The sequence below is a fragment of the Bos javanicus genome, chromosome 20, assembly GCF_032452875.1.
Source record: "Bos javanicus breed banteng chromosome 20, ARS-OSU_banteng_1.0, whole genome shotgun sequence".
Lineage (NCBI taxonomy): Eukaryota > Metazoa > Chordata > Mammalia > Artiodactyla > Bovidae > Bos > Bos javanicus.
In genome coordinates, this window is record NC_083887.1 from 8,510,903 (window position 1) to 8,533,565 (window position 22,663).

At 34.7% G+C, this 22,663-nt stretch overlaps 1 protein-coding gene across 2 annotated transcripts in view; it reads right to left on the minus strand.

The window, feature by feature from the left end:
• FCHO2 (FCH and mu domain containing endocytic adaptor 2) overlaps positions 1 to 22,663 on the minus strand; it is a 126,118-nt gene that overhangs the window by 80,343 nt on the left and 23,112 nt on the right. For both annotated transcript variants that reach the window (XM_061393291.1, XM_061393292.1), the window contains 4 exons: positions 11,336 to 11,410; positions 7,505 to 7,646; positions 7,262 to 7,414; positions 1,431 to 1,535 (listed from right to left, as the gene is read on the minus strand). In XM_061393291.1, the coding sequence (XP_061249275.1) occupies positions 1,431 to 1,535; positions 7,262 to 7,414; positions 7,505 to 7,646; positions 11,336 to 11,410 (475 nt within the window). The remainder of the gene's footprint in view (positions 1 to 1,430; positions 1,536 to 7,261; positions 7,415 to 7,504; positions 7,647 to 11,335; positions 11,411 to 22,663) is intronic.

Here is a 22,663-nt window from a genome sequence, read left to right on the forward strand (position 1 = left end):
CTCCTGCATTGCAGGTATTTTCTTTTTTTTTTTTTTTCCATGGTCTCTCAGTCACATTCCTCTTCATCTCCCTTGCAGGTATTTTCTATACCAGCTGGGCTACCCGGGAAGTCTCTAGTCCAAATTAGGTCATCTCTATAATTCTATCTCATGATCTCATGGAAGCCTGTTCTTTTCCTTTGTGACATTTATAATAATCTGTAACTTTATAATTAAGCATATATTTACTGTCTCCCTCCTCTATACTGTATACTCCACATAAAGCACAGAGAATTTATTTACATACATACTGTATACATCTAGCATCTAGCAGTGCCTGCAACATGGTAAGATGAGTACATTATGCCTACACACAAGCACGCAAACGCTTTGTTTCTGGGACGTGACTCATTTAGCACTCCAAGCAGGATGACGCCCTAGAATCCAGAAAGGCAGATTCATAAAGTCCTTCTTCACACCTACAGAGTGCCTACCATGAGCTAGGAACTGTTTTAAATGCAGAGGAGATAGCAGCACACAAATCAGTCTCTGCTCTCACAGAACTTACTCAATGGTGGAAGACAGACAATAAAAAATATGGGCAGCAAAGCTAGTGTGCTTCACCACATTTCTAGTCCTCTCAGACACGATGACTAAGAATGCTCTAAAAAGAGGTTTCTCTACCAGTCTCAGTGCCAGAGTGAAGAGCTGACTCATCATGGACAAGCAGCATGCACTTGCTATTGTAATCCACTGAGATCTGTGGGGATTCTCTGTCATCACAGCATCCCCATCCTACCCTGTCTGAAACAGTAAATAAAATTCATGGTGTTAGATGATGACAGCTGTTAAGGAAAAAAACAAACCAAGAGAACAAGACATGAGGGTAGAAGCTTTGGATATGATTCATAAAAGGCACCCATCTTAAATCTAGCCCTGTAATTAAGGCCTTAAGAATATCAAATTGAATATAATTTATCCCAAGTTAATGGGAGACAGACTTTTTAAAATCTTATATTTTCCCTTACTAAAATGGAGAGCAGGGATTCTTGATTGCTTTATTTATTAACTACTACATCCTCAGCACTGAGTGATTTCCAGTTTTCTACTTAAGTATAAGTCAATTTTAAAACCCATACATAATCTTCATCATCTACCAATGTCCTCATTTTCTCCAATGTTCTCTTAGAACATTCTCTTCTAGTTGATCTGAATAATCCCTTATGATATTATAACTACTGACTGACCATAATTTTCAATCTCCAAAATAAGAGGTGTATTTTTAAAACAGCATTATTAAAATATTGAGACTGTGTATTTTAACAGTTTCTATATAAAAAAATCTTATGACAAAAAATTATATCAGAAATATATTTAATATAACTTACTGTAATTTATAAACAATAAATACAAATATCCTATTTTAGATTTAAAGCCTTAAAAGTACCAACCTGAGCTGTTTCTGTCATTTTCTGTTCAAAATCTGCTTTTGCTAATGCATATTTTTCCACATAGAGTTTGTAAGTATCTGTAGCTTTCTTAGATTTAACAGCTGCCTGTAACAAAACAAAAACATTTAGAATTACACAAAATCACTTTACTTTCCTTAAAAAAAAAAAAAAAGTTCATTTTAAGAGATGAGGCCTATGCTGAGTTCAAGATGACATAAACTAACTTTAACACCTTTTTTCAAGTCTTTCTTATTAGTGTTTTTGTTATGGTCATACAATGATGTAGAAATTAAATCCTAATTCTCTTGTCCAGTGGAATGTGCTTTTAAAAGTTAAAATACTTTCATTTATAACCCAGAGGAAGATCACACAATCACATTATAACAGTACAATGTTACTAAAAATTCAGCAATCAAGAATGTGACAATACCAGCAGAATATGCTATGAGTCTTCTTCCTTTCTCCCACAACAGATACTCCATTTAAGGTCTGATCAGTGACTATAAAGCTAGCACAAAAGTTGAAAAAAAAAAAAAATTCAATTTTCCTTGATGTTGCTTAATATTTTTTACACTTCAGAAAGTCAGTAATTTGTTTTAATCATTGTCTATTTTTCAAGATTTCTATTTTTTAATTGCTACTGTATTATAATAGTTTTAACTTTTATCAAAGTTACTTATTCAACACAAACTTAACAATACATTAAATATTAGGCACCAAGGAACAGGAAGACAAATTATGTAGGACTCTTTTCCTCAGGGAGTTCATAAAAGAAGCATAACCTATACAAAAAAGGCTAGAAATTGGTGGAAAGTAACCAGTAGATTGGGGCAGACATGTGGCTATCAAGAATTTAATTATTCTCAAAAGACTGCTCAATTTGAATACAGGAAGTCTGAAGGGAAGGGGTGTTGAAGTAAATAAGAGTTTAAAGAAGATCAAAAAATAGGAGAGAAGCTATAGCACTTCAAGATAAAAGATCTCCACTTTCTTGGTGTGATAAAAGGTAGTCTGCTATGAGTGAAGAAGAGAAGGCTGTGGTTGGAAACTTCAGAATAAAGTTTCAAACCATGGTTATGGAGGATGCAACTGGTAATAATTACAGGAGTAAAAGTATTACAAAGAGCCACTGAGGGCTAAGCTGCAAACCCTGGAATTTGTACACAGACAATCAGAACCATAGGCAATTATTTCCAGCTACGTTCAGGAGTCTCAAAATAAGTATTAGAAACTAATCTATTAAGTATTCGAAACACAAAGTTGGGTTTACCTGGAAGTTGGGAATGGCAAGAGATGCATACAGTTCTAGACCCTAAAAAAGTTAACTCTGCACTGTCTTGAAAATTTTACTGCATATATTATGTTAAACATATATACTCTATCCTTGCTGGCCTTTATAAACAAAGAATATAGGACACCACTTTATCTTGCAGTGTATTAAAACCATATCTTGTATCAAAACTGAATGCGGTTTCCATTCATGGTCTGGCAATGAAGATCCCACGCGCCAGGGAACCACCAAGTCCGATGCTCTAGGGCCCGTGCACAACTACTGAGCCTGCGGGCTGCAGCTACAGAGCCCACTCGCTGCAACAGAAGTCCCCGCATGACGCAATGAAGAGCCGCGCGCCACAACTAAGACTCAATGCAGCCAAATAAAATAAATAAGTAAACAGGAAACTGGGTCAGAAGAAACTAAGCTTTAAAAGCAATAGCTACATTTCTTCTCATAATTAAAAGACGGGTTCTAATAGATTACCTAGTGATAATGAAAGAAATCCTGTATTTTATCATTTCCTTAGCATTATAAATAAATTTATTGATATACTACTGGAAATAATTCTGTTTAAGGGTCTATATAATTTTCCCAGTAACATCTTATGAATCAAATATATACATAAAAAATAAGTACTTTGTCATAGTCCACAAATATGAGTAACTTCTAAATGGCGCTTTATAAAAGGGTTTGTAAATGAAGATGAGAAGCATACTATGTCATAATATCCAGTAAGTATGTTTTCAAGTTCACACACACAAAAAATAGTTCAAAGATCTATGTTTAAAAAAAAAAAATCTACATTCATGGTAATAAAGAGCTTATTACACGCCAAAATATTTACTTAAGCTTGGATTTAACTACATATGAATCAGAGACACACTAACACCTCAAGTATCACAAGCAACAATATCACCTCTTGAGCAGAACAATTAGAAAAAAGCACTGCTTTCTCTTCTTTTTGCTGATTCAGAAGATTTAAATTATACTCTTTTCAGTAGTTATGCTTAATGTTATACTTGACTACTACTAATTCTAAGTGAAGTCGCTCAGTCGTGTCCGACTCTTTGCGACCCCATGGACTGTAGCCTACCAGGCTCCTCTGTCCATGGGATTTTCCAGGCAATAGTACTGGAGTAGATTGCCATTTCCTTCTCCAGGGGATCTTCCCAACCCAGGGATCGAACCCAGGTCTCCCGCATTGTAGACAGACGCTTTACTGTCTGAGCCACCAGGGAAGTCTAATATACCATTAATTGTAAAACACACCATTATTTTGTATACCACTCAAACAGAAAAACACTGTCGATTAAACCATGAAATTATGCTTTCTTATCACTTAAAATTTTTATTTTAGACTTATTGTAAGAGCTCTTTTAGACTTACTTGGAGGTAGATTTTTATTCTTGTGTGATAAAAATAAAAAAGACAGCAAAATAAACTGTTTGAGATACTCCTAAATTTTTCTTCACATTCAGAGTCTGACTCTTCTCAGTTACTTCCAAGTCAGGGGCTACTAAGGTCTGTTTTTCCCCCTACATATTATTGTCTTCAAAGTCACCAAAAATATTATTGACAGAGAATATCTTAAAAGTGCTGCACCATCATCTTCAGATTTTCTTCCAAACAGTGGTGTTTACATTTTCTTGATTTTACCAGATCTCAACAAAAGGTTTTCAAGTAACAATCAGAACCATTCCTCCCTCGATGGTCTTAACGTGGTCTGTCACCTGAAACACCAGTGCTGCAGCTGTCCAGTCAAGCCACCAGATATACAACCAAGCTCACAGAGCCAGTGAGACCGCACGGCAGATGCCACCTGCCCACAGTGATTATAACACCACCACCATGTGAAGATGCATTCTAATTTCAGAGATGTGAGGGAAAAGATATACCTGGTAGCTTTTAACATTCTTTTTTTTTTTCTGGTGTCTCAGTCTGAATTATCTTTAACCTGCTTAATACCGAGAATGTATTTATGATCTAATTCTTGAATTTAATTCTTAAAAAATTCTGATCTGTTAACTCTTCAAATATTACCTGTCTACCATCCTCTCCAATTTTTTTCTTCTAAAATCCACAGCAGACCATGGTGACCTTTACTCTCTGCATATGTCACTGGTAAGTTCCCGAATTCAGTCTTTCACTATATCAACTCTGAAGTTTATCTTCTCTAATGCTTTTTTAAAATTGAAGTAACTATATATTTCATTGCCAAGTTTTCTAGTTAGCTGTTTTCCCATCTACTAGTTGTTTCATCTGTCTTTCTTAATTTCTTTTATATAAGTGTTACGTTCATTTGCAACTCTGAACATCCTCAACATATATGAATGTTTCTGATCATGTTTAATAAATCTAAATTTTATTTGAACTGAATTCTTCTTCTAGCTGTTAAATTTGTTGCCATCTGTCTTAACAAAGGTCTCCCTTGCTTTCCCAAAGTTTGTCTTATGCCACTTTGCTTTTACTAATGAATTACATTAGCACCTGTCTTCACAAACTGGAACAAAATCCAGGGAGGATTTTCACTTTTACAAAAAAAAAAAAAGGTGAAAAGAAAAACAGTACTGAGTGTTTGCTTTGCAGGAGCCAATATGAAGCGAGCACACACCCTGAGACCAGTGAGAGTGATCCAAGCTCCTTTCCAGGATCTACACTTAGCATCTCGGCATTGGTCTCCACAGATCTGAACTGCTTCTGTAAGCATCTGTGCTTTAACTCAATTTCCTTCATATGTTCATTAGCAAGATGTGTTCTAAGGCAACTGCTTCTCTGCCATTTTGGTTCATGTAAGTTTTCATGTGAAAAATCCACTGTTGTATAGCAGGGGAAAGCTATATGAGATTTCTTAAGATGTACTCTAAAAGTGTGGTTGTTTGCTCGTTTCAAGTGTGAGGTTTCTTTTTTTTCCCCTCTCTACTCCCTGTCCCTCCATCGGTGGACAACTCTATAGAATACAAGGTAAACATCACCTCCTAGAACTATGTTGTATTTAATCATTTATGCTCACCCGTCCCCATCTAGCAGTTTCAGGTTATCTCCTGCCAGCCCTCCAAGGTTCCAATTTACTACCAGTCTTACAAAGGCAGCTTTTAATTACATCCCTGGAAGAATATTGAGGATATGATCAAAATTGTCATAATCAGGGCAAATCCGTGGCCTGATTGCCACTCAGAACTGTGTCCGTTAAGCCCCAGCTTCCAATAATGCTTTAGCCCTTCAGCAGCACGTCTTTTTTTTTTTTTTTTTTTTGCTATTTATAGCTTCTCCAAGGGAGTGGGGTTCCTTGTGGCTTCACCTCAAGTGGGCAGTATTTAGTCCCCTATACCATACAAGAGCTAAATTCCACCGCCTAACTTAGGACTTTGGGTCCAACAAGCCTGCATAATCAATCCTGACACATGCCTTTGAGTTTCTGTTCCATTTCTAGTTCATTAAGAAGAATAATATTGTTCTTCTGCTGCTGCTAAGTCACTTCAGTCATGTCCGACTCTGTGCGACCCCATAGACGGCAGCCCACCAGGCTCCCCCGTCTCTGGGATTCTCCAGGCAAGAACACTGGAGTGGATTGCCATTTCCTTCTCCAATGCATGAAAGGGAAAAGTGAAGTCGCTCAGTCGTGTCCGACTCTTCGCAACCCCATGGACTGCAGCCCACCAGGCTCCTCCGTCCATGGGATTCTCCAGGCAAGAGTACTGGAGTGGGGTGCCATTGCCTTTTATTTTGCTTTACTTTCTCTTTTTATATTTTATTCTTAACTGCTGTGTCTGAAATGCTATGTTTGAAAATCATGAATTTGCTGTGCCTCATTTTTTACCCCCTCCCAATTTTTATTTATTGCACAACACTAAAGGAAACATAATATCCCAAATTCCATTGACTGTTTTGATTTTTCCAGATTTCTAGTTTTTGCTCATGTATATACAAGTTTATAATTATTATAATTCCAAGATAGTTACATTTTTTTTAACTGGATATTTCAAATAATCTACAAAGCTTTCAAAATTATCACTCTCTATGACTGATTCCTAAATGATAATATACCACATCAAACAAGTGGATGGTTAAACTGTTTTGAAAGGGAGAAAAAAAAAATCTACTTTCAATCAAGATGAGAGTCAGGGAAAGCGTTGTGGTTTACCACAATGCTAGATACATGGGCTCAAAGTCAGCAATAAATCACCCACAACATATATTTATAGCTTACCTTCAAGTATCTATTGCCTTGCTAAATATACCAAAGTCTAGCTTAAAAATTTTTTTTACCTTATTATTAAATCTTATACCAAGGACTATCTCATCAATTATCTTATACAAATAGCCTACAAATGTGTCACTGATACAAAGCATCATCCCTTTTCATGTATTTGCTAAACTACTTACCATACACAACATATTTTGCAAACCTACTTCTGTTTCACTTAGGGAAATCATTAACATGCGCAGTGACTTTCATCGTTAGCATGAGATCATTCTTGAGTGTTTAAAGATTAAATGCAGTCTTGTATTTGAAAACACTTTGAAAACACAGAGGTATTATTTTTATTACAATTACCTTTTCTATTTCTCTCTGTGTAGCTCCTTCCTTTTTCAAACGTTCCTGTTCTACACACTTGGTGTTATAATTTTCCTTGGATTTCTGGAGGGCCTGAGTTATGCTCTGAATGGCTTGAACAGCTTCCAGAGTTCCTGCAACTTCTTCTTTAGTCTGTTAGGTATGAAATGATTCATCAAAATAACAGAACTACAAAGTATTCAATATCTGACCAACCAAACCAATGATTAACAAAACTGATACCTTTTTATGTGACTTAACTTGTTCTTCTCCATACTTCTGAACTTCCTTTATTAATTCTTGTAATTTTCTAACAAGATCCAAGTGACAATTTGCTAATTTCTCTGTAGATGTTTTGAATACATCCCACACTGGTGCAAATGTTCTAAAGTGAAGAAAACATGGGAATAATTTACTAAAAGGAAAAAAAAAGTTTAAGCTCCAAAATAGAACCTAATAGAACCAAAACAGGAAATAATGAGCAAAAGATGAGATGAAATTAAATCACAAATGAAATGACTGAAAGACTGATCTTGATTTTTTAGGCCTTGGTTAATTATTTAAAATATTTTTATGCCTCAGATACACAGAAATGACTTAATTCATATCACAGGTCTGGCCATGACCCTCTCTTAACTATAAAATGTCATTTTCTGAGTTGATTTGGTTATTTAGATTTCTATCAGAAGACTTTCTAATCACTGTCTGTTTAAAACTAATCTATTATCAAATCTCAATTTTAGACCCTGTAGTGCTCCATTTAAAAAGTTTCACTGAAAATAAAAGCTCCTGGAAATTCCCTGGCAATTCAGTGGTTAGGACTCCACACTTCCAGTGCAGAGGGCACAGGTTGAACCCCTGGTCAAGGAACTAAGATCCCGTAAGCCATGCCATGCAGTGTGGCCAAATAAAAAAATACAATTAAAAAGTAAAAACTCTTCTGAATTTCAACATGCAAAAGTTAAATCTGCACATGATTTTCTAAATGTCTTCATCATTAAAGTTTATTTAAGAATTATTTTAGAACTGTCTTCCGAAACTTTGTTTCAGATTTTACCATGTACTTCAACAAACACTAGACGGTCCCCTTCCTACTACACTTGGTACAGAACGTATGACACTTTTCTATCACTTTTTCTCAACATTGAGAATTTAATATTTTTAGCAGGTTCAAGTACTTCCAAGAATGACTATATTATAATATCTTGGATAATACTTAGGATGCCAAAGGTCAGTTTAATTTGGTCAGTAGAGAATGATATAAGAGTAATTTTATCCTATGCTTTCCTCAGGTACTTTGTCAGATATTTTCAACAGCACTTGCCTTGCTCTATGATAAAACAAAAACAAAGAGTAGCAATGATCACTAAGGCAAGAAGGTAGAGAAAGAAATCACTCATCCTAATATGTACTCTTTACCGGTTGCTGTGTTTCTTAGCCTGCAAGAAAGCTGACTGACAATCATTTTAAGCAGTAACAATAATGTTCAAAGAGGATAAATACTTAAATAGGACTGTTCTGATTAGATCTTACCTCCCACTTTAGAATCTAATCAGCACTAAAACTGGCAAGTAATTAGATGGAAAATTTCAAGAGAAAAAAGGACACCTGAAAAGTATGCACTCACAACAGCACCAAAATACATGTGTATCACTTCAAGTAAACCTGATACCTGACAGTCTGGATTTCACAAAACAGACCAGAGTGTCCCTTCACTTTAACAAAGGAGGTTTAGCATAAGATTTCTTTAAATAAGGTTTCTTTAAGGAATTACAACTATTCCATTTTATAAAGGTTGATACACACAACTTTTTTCTGGCCAAGTAATACACAGTAACATACAATAAGCACTAAGAAATGAAGCTAATGAATCCAAAATATGTTTAAATGAAATTAAATTCAGAAAGATAAAATTCAATTTCAGTAATATTTAAAATCATTTTTTCTGTTAAAAAAATGATATAACATCTATTATTCATGAAAGGCATACATTTCAAAGACAGAACTGACAACTTTAATAGGAAAGTTACTGACAACTTTATTAGGAAACACATGTTTTTTTCTACCTCCCACCTGGTAACAAAAATAAGGTAGAATTTCCTAGATTAAAACTATGCCTCATGTTCAGTGAACTAAGACAAATATCATACAATATTACTCATGTGTGGAACCTAAAAAAAAGGACGGCATAAATGAACTTATTTACAAAACAGAAGTAGTCACAGATGTGGAAAACAAACTTATGGTGACCAGGAAAAGGGGGAGGAGGGATAAATTGTGAGACAGGGAGTGACAGATACAAACCACTATGTATAAAATACACCTAACAATAACCTACTGTGTATCACAGGGAACTCTACTCAGTACTCTGTTAATGGCCTACATGGGAAAAGAATCTTCAAAAAACAAACAAAAAACAGAAGTAGAGTCACAGATGCAAAAAACAAACAAACTTATGGTTACCAAGGGGCAGGGGAGGATAAACTGGGAGACTACTATATATAAAAAAGATAACTGACAAGCACCTATGCTATATGCAAAGCACAGGAACTCTACTCAGTACTCTATAATGACCTATATGGGAAAAGAAATTTTAAAAAGACTGGGTGTGTGTGTGTATACATACACACACACACACACACACGGATAACTGATTCACTTTGCCGTACAACTGAAATTAACACAACACTGTAAATCAACTATATTCCAATAAAAATTGTTTTAAAATATTATTTCTAAAATATCAATCATACTGGAAACCTAAAAGAGTGAGCATATGAAAGAAAATAATTTGTTATATATATGTTAAAAAAAAAAAGCCAGTTCGTTAAAGCTAGTTTCTATTATTGCAGTTATTCTGTGGCCCTTCTACTCTAGTCAATAAAGAAGAAATTATGTTTAGAAGAGGCAAAGTCTACATGGAGGAGTTAAAAAGAGGAGGATGCGAAAAAAGTGAGGAGAGAGAGGGAAAAAGAAGGAAGAATGAAGTTGCATGGAAGGAACCAATAACTGCAGAACAACTGGGAGGAAAAAACAAACACAGCCATCAGCTACCAGTCTCCACTCTCCTCTGGGTGAAAACAGAACTGCAGAAGATCCTCTTGGCTGCGGCTGTTAGCACTTACATAAAGGACAGTGTCACCACCCTGAGGATGAACTAAGAGCCCTAACCCCCTTTATCTGGGCTACAAACTAGGAAGACTTCTGTTTAAACTCATCCAATTACACTAGACAATACTTTCATAAAATAGTCATTCTTAACCAGCTTTTTAGATCATAAGAACCATATGTGAATCTGATAACCGGTATACACCCCTTCATCAGAAGTATGGATTAACACCTACACAAAATCTTATATAAAATTTCAGAAGAATCATAGATTCATCAGAATCCCAGAGGAAGAGGAATCTTTTACTGAGTATCACTGTAAAAATCTTTACACTAAGTAAATATAAGACCATTTTAACATCTTAGTTAAAATATATCTCCCCCAATTTTATATAAGTCAGACTAAGTATTCCTTCCAGACTTGTTATTATTCAAATTATACAATTACTCTTTCCAGAGTTGTTATGGCCATAAGTATACCTCATTCAAAATATATTCTTATTAATAATATTCATTTTTCAAAGAAAACATTTCTTGAGCCCATATTTTTAAAAGGAAAATTTAAAGGTAGTCTATAAAATCCTAACTGACATTTCTAATGCATTTTAATAATTTTAATAAAATTTATATTAAGTGGGTTTTTAAAGACCACTGTTCAACAGAATGTAAATGAACTTATAGAAAACCAGAATAATGTGCATAACACATAACATTTATAATCCCAAAATTATACTACTGAAAGACTATGTAGTTTTAAAGGGGGAAAAGTAAGTTTCATTTTGCATTAACTGATTCAACAAATTCAGCTGTATTTTCTATTAAGTCAAGAATATATTCATATAGGCATATTTTAAACAACTATATATTTTATATTTATGAACTATTACATCTTTAATGGAAACCTATTATTCTCAAAAACTTCGGCTAAATCAACACTGAAAGAGCTGTTCAAAGAAATTAACTCACCCAAGTTGTGAATAATTGCTTGCAGATTTTGCTAGTTTTGTCATTGACCTGGAGTATGCCTCTTCTATTGTAGCTCTGTTAAATCAAATATCAATATTGTAAGGGCTCTTGTTTAATGACCAAACACAAAAAATACAAAATAATTACAACTGCAGAAATAAACAGATAATTCAAAGTATATGTTAAAAATAAGTAGGTATGTGGTCATGAATTTCTAATCTATCTTTAAATGCCCTTTGTGCACGTCTATTTAAAGAACTTGTCTGGTATAGAACTAAAATAACGTATGTCACCAAGAAACTTCGGTATAAAGTCACTCTTTTTTTTTTAGTACCAATGGTTATGTGAACAGGAAGAACAAAAGTACTGCTTCCTATATTGTCTCTATACATACAAACTGATTTAGTATGAAAATCTTTTGTGTTTAACATAGTTTTATTATTAACACTGTGATTTCATGATTATGCACACTTAATAGAATACGAGATTGATGACAGTCATCTGCACAAGACTATTAGCAAGTCTGAGATCCTGAACGTCAAGTTCTTAATCTGGTCTGTGATTAGATGTAAAACACTAACTTCATTCTTCCTTCTTTTTCCCTCTCTCTCCTCACTTTTTTCGCATCCTCCTCTTTTTAACTCCTCCATGTAGACTTTGCCTCTTCTAAACATAATTTCTTCTTTACTGACTAGAGTAGAAGGGCCACAGAATAACTGCAAATTAATATTTCACACTATAATATTGTTTTACATACTATTATTCAGCATACAGAATTTTATGCTAAAAAAACTGAACCAAAGCCATTAAATATGGAATAGAAAAAAATGTTCCCATAGGCACATAACTTACAAATAAAAAATATGATACTGTCTTGGCCTTTCCAACTCTACAAAAGTTGAGTTCTATCTTACCTCTCCCATAATTACCCTATCCCTTCTCAATCTGCGCCACCCTTAATAGAGGAAGTCTACAACTACCACTGCCTTCCATTTATTTACTCTGATAGGTTCAACTAACATTGTTTTTAATGTGCAAATTCAGATCGACACCCTGTTCTTGAATCAAATCATCTGTTTAATATCTAAATGCCTCAAGCATAACTCTACCTAGATATTTTAATCACCTCAAACTCAGAATAGCCAAAATAAGCTTACCTCCAAACTCTTCCCCAAACCCAACCCCACAAAAACTCTTTTTAAAAAAAGGAACTATTAATAGTAACTGCCTCTCACTGACAGCACTGTGATTTTTTTCCTGCTCCTTTAAACTTCTATGCATCTTTTTAATATACTATATTACAAGAGTAGTACTTTAATAATTTTTTAAAAGTTAATACAGAAATTATATATCCGTGAATAAGTTAAACAGCAAGGAAAAATAGTTCAATTTCCAGTAATAGCAAATTGATCTAAAAACCTTCCAATGAGAAAGGAGAAAAGTAGGAGACGTGGGGGGTATGCTTAAAGAGCATCAGAGAACTGAAGACCAGTTAAGAATCAGTAAGCCAAGATCCAAGAGGAGGATATCCAGAGAGAGACAGATATGTAGGGCAGCTTTTCCCTGGGCGCATCTAGAAGAGGCAGCTAAGACTGAGAAATGGAGCAAAGCCTCACAAGGTAAGCTTCAGACTTGCCACAGGTGGGAAGCATGAGAAAATCCATATCCTTTGAATTGAGACCCAAAGAATAAGCATAAGGAGTTAAGGATGAACCATAAGTAGGCAAGCTCTCAAAGTGACCACAAACTCTTATCTTTTCAAACTCTGATACTGGACCCTGCATGGTTGTCTTAAACACATTCAAACAACCACCAGGCAGATAAAGAAACAAGATAAGATGAACAATCAGAAGAAACAAATTTAACAATGTTCCAAATGTTAATATTATAAAGCTCAGACTTTATGAGTTTATGCATTATAAAAATATAAATTCTATATCTGAAAAATACAATAACTAAAATTAATATCTCAACGGATGCAGGTAAACTGTAGATTCAATACACTGTAGTGTGTGTTAGTCACTCAGTCACTCACTCAGAGTGTCCGACTCTTTGTGACCCCATGGACTAAAGTCCACCAAGCTCCTCTGTCCATGGGATTCTCCAGGCAAGAATACTGGAGTGGGTTGCCATTTCCAATCTCCAATATACTGTAGTGAGAATTGGTAAACTAAAGAGAGGTGAGAAAAATCTATTCTGGTTTAAAGCTCAGTGAAACATAAACTAATACAATATTGTAAATCAACTACAATCCAACAAAAATTAATTTAAAAAAAAGAAAAGCTCAATGAAACACAAGATTGGGAAACAGAAAAGAAAAATAAAAGACAAAGGACAATGCAAAAATGTCTGACATGTAAAGAAAGTAAGAACAGGTCAGAAGAAATATCTACAAGAGATAATGCTGAAGAATTTTCCAAAGCTGATAAAAGCTATCAAACCACAGGTTCAAGTTAGCCCAACAAATCCTAAGAGGACAAATAAAAAGATATGTACACATCAATAAAAATAAAAAGATAAGTCACATCATAGTAAAACTGGGGAAGGTCAAAGACAAAAAGAACATCTAAAAGCAGCTAAAGCCTTCCCACCATCAAATGTTGCCTTCAAAGGAACAATAATGAGACTGACAGCTAATATCTGAACAGTAAACAATGCAATCATCTTTGAAGAATTGTTTTTTAATCTAGTAAAATGCAAAACCATAAAACTCCTGGAAAATAACATAGGAGAAAACTTAGATGACGTTGGCTATGGTGATGTCTTTTTAGATAAATCACTAAAGACACAATCTATGAAAGAATTCACTGATAAGCTGGACTTCATTAAAATAAAAACCAGCTCTATGAAAGATGTCAAGAAAATAAGGAAACAAGCCACAGACTGGGATAAATTATTTGCAAAAGAATGAGGAAAAAAAAAAAAAGTTATCCCAAATATATTGTTGACTCTTAAAGCTCAACAATAAGAAAACAACCTGATTAAAAAATGTGCCAAAAACTTTAAGAGACACCTCACCAAAGATAACATAGAGATGACATACAAGCATATGAAAAGATGTTCTACATCATATGTCATCAGGGACATGTAAATTAAAACAAGATACGACTATGTATCTATTAGAATGGCCACAGTCTAGAACACTGACAACAGCAAGGATGTGGAGCAACAGAAATTCCCTTTCACTGCTGGTGAGAACGCAACATAATACAGCCACTTCACAAGATTCTTCCTCACAATCTAGCAATTGCGTTCTTTGCTATATACTCAGAGGAGTTGAAAACTTAAGTTCACACACAAGAATGGTTACAGTAGGTTTATTCATAACTGAAAAGCAGCCAAGACGTCTGTCCTTCAGTAGAACAGACAGAATGGATAATGAATTCACATCCAGACAGTGGAATATTATTCAGCATATTACTAAGTGAAAAAAGCCAACCTAAAAATGCTATTATTACATACTGTCTGATTCCAACTACAGTTGACCTTTGAGCACCACAGGTGTGAACTGTGTGGGACCACTTATACACAGATTACTAAATGATCCACAACTGTTTTAATCTATGAATACAAAATTGCAGATATGAAGTGTCCACTGTAAAAATATACATGACACTCAACTACACAGAGGGTTGGAACCCCTACTTAAGAGTCAACTACAATATGACATTCTCAAAAAGGCAAAACTATGGAAACATTAAAACAGAACACCAGGGGTTCTAGACAAGTGAAAATACTCGCAGAATATTATAATGATGGGTATACGTCATCATACATTGACCAACCCACAGCATGTGTAACACCAAGATTGAACCCCAAGGTAAACTACGGATTCTAGATGATTGTGATGTATTAATGTAGATTCATTCTTGGTTAAAAAAAAAAAAAGTATCATTCTGATGAGTAATGTTGATAATGGAAAGGCTATGTGTCTGGGGACGGGGACACACACAAAACCTCCTTTTAATTTCAGCTTCCCTGGTGGCTCAGTCAGTAAAGAATCTGCCTGCAATGCAGGAGACCCAGGTTTGATTCCTGAGTAAGGAAGATCCCCTGGAGAAGGAAATGGAAATGCACTCCAGTGTCCTTGCCTGGAGAATTCCATGGACAGAGGAGCCTGGCTATCAATTTTGTTGTAAATCTAAAACTGCTCCTAAAAAATTACAAAAAAAAATCTTTCAACTAGAATACTATACCCAGCAAAAATACAAATGAAAGTAAACCCTTAATAAAATAATGGATCTAGGTGATGAGCATCAATGGCTACTAACATCATGAAAGAGATAAAAACAAAATATTATATGTCTTTGATGGAAGTATACATATTGCCGATGAAGTAGTCTCATCAAAATATTGAACTGAATTTTATCTAGTTGCTACATTTTATTCTATTACATTTTTTTCTTCTCTCATCTTAGAAAGCCTCATTTTTTTAATGGCTATCCTAGAGATTGTATCATACTTCCATGATGTATTAATTTCTAGTAATAATTGGTACTTTTATCATTTTCCTGAAAACGAAGGAACCTGAGAACACTACCACCTCCTGATTTCTATGCTTTATATTCCATTAGTGAGTATGTGTGTTTAAATTTTTACTCTGGAAATTAAAAGTTTTATATTTTTAAAACACTTTTTATTGTGGAAATGTACACTTACATGCCATTTTTGTGTGTGTTTCTTTAGCTTTTTATTATAAACCACTAAGTAATGAACTGTACAAAAAAGATCTTCACGACGAAGATAATCATGATGGTGTGATCACTCACCTAGAGCCAGACATCCTGGAATGTAAAGTCAAGTGGGCCTTAGAAAGCATCACTATGAACAAAATTAGTGGAGGTGATGGAATTCCAGTTGAGCTATTTCAAGTCCTGAAAGATGATGCTATGAAAGTGCTGCACTCAATATGCCAGCAAATTTGGAAAACTCAGTAGTGGCCACAGGACTGGGAAAGGTCAGTTTTCATTCCAATCCCAAAGAAAGGCAATGCCAAAGAATGCTCAAACTACCACATAATTGCATTCATCTCCTACATTAGTAAAGTAACGCTCAAAATTCTCCAAGCCAGGCTTCAGCAATATATGAACCGTGAACTTTCAGATGTTCAAGCTAGTTTTAGAAAAGGCAAAGGAACCAGAGATTAAATTGCCAACATCTGCTGGATCATCAAAAAAGCAAGAGAGTTCCAGAAAAACATCTATTTCTGCTTTACTGACTATGCCAAAGCCTTTGACTGTGTGGATCACGATAAACCTTGGAAAATTCTGAAAGAGATGGTAATACCAGACCACCTGACCTGCCTCTTGAGAAACCTATACACAGGTCAGGAAGCAACAGTTAGAACTAGACATGGAACAACAGACTGGTTCCAAATAGGAAAAGGACTACGTCAAGGCTGTATATTGTCACCCTGTTACTTAACTTATATGCAGAGTACATTATGAGAAAACACTGGGCTGGAAGAAGCACAAGCTGGATTCAAGATTGCTGGGAGAAATATCAATAACCTCAGATATGCAGATGACACCACCCTTGTGGCAGAAAGTGAAGAGGAACTAAAAAGCCTCTTGATGAAAGTGAAAGAGGAGAGTGAAAAAGCTGGCTTAAAGCTCAACATTCAGAAAACGAAGATCATGGCATCTGGTCCCGTCACTTCATGGGACATAGATGGGGAAACAGTGGAAACAGTGTCAGACTATTTTTTGGGGCTCCAAAATCACTGCAGATGGTGAATGCAGCCATGAAATTAAAAGATGCTTACTCCTTGGAAGGAAAGTTATGACTAACCTAGATAGCATATTAAAAACCAGAGACATTACTTTGCCAACAAAGGTCCGTCTAGTCAAGGCTATGGTTTTTCCAGTAGTCATGTATGGATGTGAGAGTTGGACTATGAAGAAAGCTGAGTGCTGAAGAATTGATGCTTTTGAACTGTGGTGTTGGAGAAGACTCTTGAGAGTCCCTTGGACTGCAAGGAGATCCAACCAGTCCATCCTAAAGGAGATCAGTCCTGGTTGTTCTTTGGAAGGAATGGTGCTAAAGCTGAAACTCCAATACTCTGGCCACCTCATGTGAAGAGTTGACTCACTGAAAAAGACTCTGATGCTGGGAGGGATTGGGGGCAGGAGGAGAAGAGGACAACAGAGGATGAGATGGCTGGATGGCATCACCGACTTGATGGACGTGAGTTTGAGTGAACTCCGGGAGTTGGTTATAGACAGGGAGGCTGGGCGTGCTGCAATTCGTGGGGTCGCAAAAAGTCAGACACAACTGAGCAACTGAACTGAATGAACGGTAATAGAGTTTCAACAGTTTTCAGTATTTTCACAGTCTTGTTTAAAACAGTTCTCAGACATCAAATTATTACCTGTCCATAGACACTTATGTATCTCTAACAGCTAATGATTTAGAGGACAATAATATTACCCAGCTAACAAAATTAATGATGATTAAATATTTTTAATGTCTAGTTTATTTGTTCAAGTCAGGTGGTTATGTTTTTTATATGTTTTGTATAGTCATTTTTTAGATTTAATTTATTTTACTTTTCCTGTGATGCTTTTGTCCTGGATCACTTTTCTTCTTTTTAAAAAATATCTTTTAATTCCTCTTAATGTGGATTTTCTGGTGATAAATTCTCAGTTTTTGTTAGTTGGTCATATCTTTAATTTGTCTTCATTAAAAAAACCTTTTATTATGAACACTTTCAAACATGTATAAAGCTTACTCAGACGCTAGGATCTTAATATAGTGAACTTCCATGTTGCAATCTCTGTGCTTCAGCATGGTTAAACCATGGCCAGGTTTGTTCTGTCTATTCCATACCAGTACTACTGAATTGTTACAAAGCAGATCTCAGAATCAAAGACATTGCATTTCATCCATAAGCATTTCAGATGTGTCTGTGAAAGATAAGGGCAATTTCAAAAACATAACCACAGTATGTTACCTTATCTAAAAATACAGTATTAGTTCTCTAATGTCACCAAGTGTCCGGTCAGTGCTCAGTTCTCCTCAATTGTCATACACACACATAGTACATGTAACTGATCTTCTCCAGTCAGGATCACAGCAAGATTTATATATTATGTTTAATTGATGTGATTTCTGAGTCTCTTCATCTCTGGCTTTCCTCAACCTTTCCGTACTGTTTTTTTGATGTTGAAGGAACCAAATTATTTGTTCTATAGAGGGTCCCACATCCTGCTGCTGCTGCTAAGTTGCTTTAGTCGTGTCCAACTCTGTGCGACCCCATAGACAGCAGCCCACCAGGCTCCCCCGTCCCTGGGATTCTCCAGGCAAGAACACTGGAGTGGGTTGCCATTTCCTTCTCCAATGCATGAAAGTGAAAAGTGAAGTTGCTCAGTCGTGTCCGACTCTTCATGACCCCATGGACTGCAGCCTACCAGGCTCCTCCGTCCATGGGATTTTCCAGGCAAGAGTACTGGAGTCGGGTGCCACTGCCTTCTCTGGTCCCACATCCTGGAACATACTAATTGCATATTCATAGTTTTGTTTAACGTTTTCCTTTACCCTAATATTTCATGTTTGAAAGTGCCCATAACAAAAGTTTCTTAGATGAAGATAAATTAAAGATATGACCAACTAACAAAAACTGAGAATTTATCACCAGAAAATCCACATTAAGGGGTATTAAAAGATGTTTTTTAAAAAGCAGAAAAACAACCCAGGACAAAAGCATCACAGGAAAAGTAAAATAATAAATCTAAAAAATGACTATACAAAACATATACAAAACATAACCACCTGACTTGAACAAATAAACTAGATATTAAAAATATTTAATTATCATTAATTTTGTTAGCTGGGTAATATTATTGTCCTCTAAATCATTAGCTGTTACAGATACATAAGTATCTATGGACACTTACACATAAGTGTCTATGGACAGGTAATAATTTGATGTCTGAGAACTGTTTTAAACAAGACTGTGAAAATACTAAAAACTGTTGAAACTATATTACAGTTCATTACTTAGTGGTTTATAATAAAAAGCTAAAGAAACACACACAAAAATGGCATATAAGTGTACATTTCCACAATAAAAAGTGTTTTAAAAATAGAAAATTTTTAATTTCCAGAGTAAAAAATTAAACACACATACTCACTAATGGAATATAAAGCATAGAAGTCAGGAGGTGGTAGTGTTCTCAGGTTCCTTCGTTTTCAGGAAAATGATAAAAGTACCAATTATTACTAGAAATTAATACATCAAGGAAGTATGTTACAATCTCTAGGTTAACCACTAAAAAACGAGGCTATTACTTCTAAGGTGAGAGAAGGAAAATATGTAATAGAATAAAAAAAATTTAAGGCCAAAAGATAAGAAAGAAAAGGACAAAATATAAAACAAGTAAGATAAACAGAAAAAAACATTAAAATAGTAAAAGAGGTTAGCAAATTGCAGCACCATCAACAAATCTGGCCAATTGTTTGTTTTCATAAATAAAGTTTATTGGGACACATCCGTACTCATTTTTACACGTTGGTCATAGCTGCTTTTGTATTAAAGAACAGAGGGACTCCCCAGGTGGTCCAGTGACCAAGACTCTTGAGCTCCCAATGCAGGGCGCCTGGGCTGGATCCCTGGTGAGGAGACTAGATCCCACATGCCACAACTAAAACCCAGTGCAGCCAAATAAATACATTAAAACAACAACAAAAACACTAGAGCTAAATAGCTGCGACAGACACCAAATCACACAAAAAGCCTTTTTACAGAAAGTTTGACAGCCTCTGACACAACAGATTTGAGCCTAAATGTATCTGGAAATACACTGATGTAAAGGACTAAATGATCCAAATAAAGAATAAAGATTGTGAAAATGGCTTTGAAAACAAACAAGAAACACATTTACACCACAACAATACAGGTAAGAAAAAAAGTACAAGTATAATGCAAATACTATCTAAATGCAAAAAGATGAAACTAAATAAAGACTTCAATACAAAAAAACACTGCTAGAGATACAATAGGATACTTTAGAATGGATTTTTTTTAAAACTTCAATTTACCTGAAGATGTACTAGTTCTAAATTTCTATCCCTATGGCCCAAATATACAAAGCAAAAAGTGGCAGAATTACATAGATGAACATTCATAATCTACATATGAGATTTTCAAAACAGCTCTTTCAGAAACTGATAAAATGAGCAGGATTAAAAAAACAAAAAACAATGAGAATATATTAGAATTGGAACAGGAGAATTCACAAATTTACCATAATATATAGAGAACTTGATATCCAACAAATGCAAAACACTTTCAGGTAGGTAAAAATACTTACTAAAATGGACTCTATCCTGGTCATAAATCAAGTGTCAACAAATTCCAAAACACTTAAATCATACAGAGTATGTTCTCTAACCACAATGCAATTAAGCTTGAAAAAAAGAAAAAAATATACCTTTAAAAATGAACATGTATTTGGAAATTAAGAAATACACTTCTGAATAACCCACAGAGGCAAAAAAGAAAACACAATGTAACTTTAAAAATATATTTAAACAAAGTACAATGAAAATCCTATTTCTCAAAAATAATGGAGTACAACAAAAGCAAGGCTTGAGGGAAATACATAGAGTTAAATGAATATATCAGAAAAGAAAAAAGTTGAAAATTATTAAGTTAAGCATCCATCCCCCAAAATTTAGCAATAGAACAGCAAATTGAACACAAAGTTTAAGGAAATAAAGAATAGAAGTTAACAAAACAGAAAATACATATATAAATAGAGATCAACAAAGTTAATAACTGGTTCTTCATAAAAACTATTAAAACCAACAAACATCCAATGAGATTGATCATGAAAAAGGGGAGAAGACACAAATAACCAGTATCGGGAATAAAAAGTAAGACATCAGTACAGATCCTGTAGACAATTTTAAAAGTTCTCTAAAGAATATTAAGAAAAACTTTTTGCCAATATATTTGAAAATTTACATAAGGGAAAACTCCTTAAAATACAACTTACCAAACTCAATATCTGAATAGTCCTATAACTATTTAAAAAATTAAATACATGATTTAAAACTTTCCTACAAAGACAATTTCAAGCCCAGGTGGTTTTACCAGCAAATTCTATAAAACACATAAGGAAGAAACTATAATCTTCCACGAATTTTTTCCAGAGAATAGAAAAACAGGGAATATACCCCAACTCATTTTATGATGCCAACAAACCTTGATTAGCAAAACCGAAAAAGGACATTTAGAGAAAGGAAATTTTCAAGTCAATTTCACTCATAAATATAGATGCAAAAATACAAAATAAAATAGCAGCAAACAGCTCTACTAATGTATAAAAATGATAAATACATCTCCACTAAATTTGGCTTATATCAGCACTGGAAAGTTCAAAATTCAATGTAATTCAGATTAACAAAAGAAATAAAAAACAAAGAAAACATCCATTCATGATTTTCTTGAAAAGGAAAACAAAAGCCTTACAAAACAATATGTAGAATTTCCACAATCTGATAAACAGAAGGGAAAAGAACTGGAATAAATATTTAAGAGTGGGATGTGGGGCTGGAAACAAGACTAGGACGCCTCTTCATCACCATCTCTGTTCAGCATTACACTGGAGATGTATGCCAGTGCAATAGGAAATCAAATAAAATATATACAGATTAAAAAGGGGGAGGGAAAACTGTCATTTTCACAAGATGACTGAACACACAGAAAATCCGAAAGAATCTACAGATAAATAAAATTACCAGAATAAGAAAGAACTTCCAGGCTGCTGGACATAAAAATCAAAATATAAAACTCAAGCATGTTTACATAAATCTGCAACAAATAACTGACAAATTGCTTTTACCTAGAATATATAAAGAAATTTTTTTCAATGTATTTTTTAAAAGGAAAGAAAAACCAGAAAAATAGGCAAAAGATGAACAGATACTTCATTAAAGAAAAGATGCCAATTATACATGAAACGATGTTCAATCTCATTATTCATCAGGGACATACAAGTTAAAACCACAATGAGTACTACTTATCAGTATGCCTCAAATAAAAGGATAAATAAAACCAAGTGTTGCTGAGGACATGGAGCAGCTGGAACTCTCCAACAAGGCCGCTGCTGCTGTAAATTGGTACAACCACCTTGGAAAATTCTTTGGCATTATCTACTAGAGTTGAACATACATATACTCTAAGACTCGGCAATTCTACTCCAGGGTAAATGAAAGTGAAATTGAAAGCGTTAGTCGCTCAGTCATGTCCTACTCTTTGTGACCCCATGGGGTGCAGCCCACCAGGCTCCTCTGTCCATGGAATCCTGTTCCAATTCTACTCCA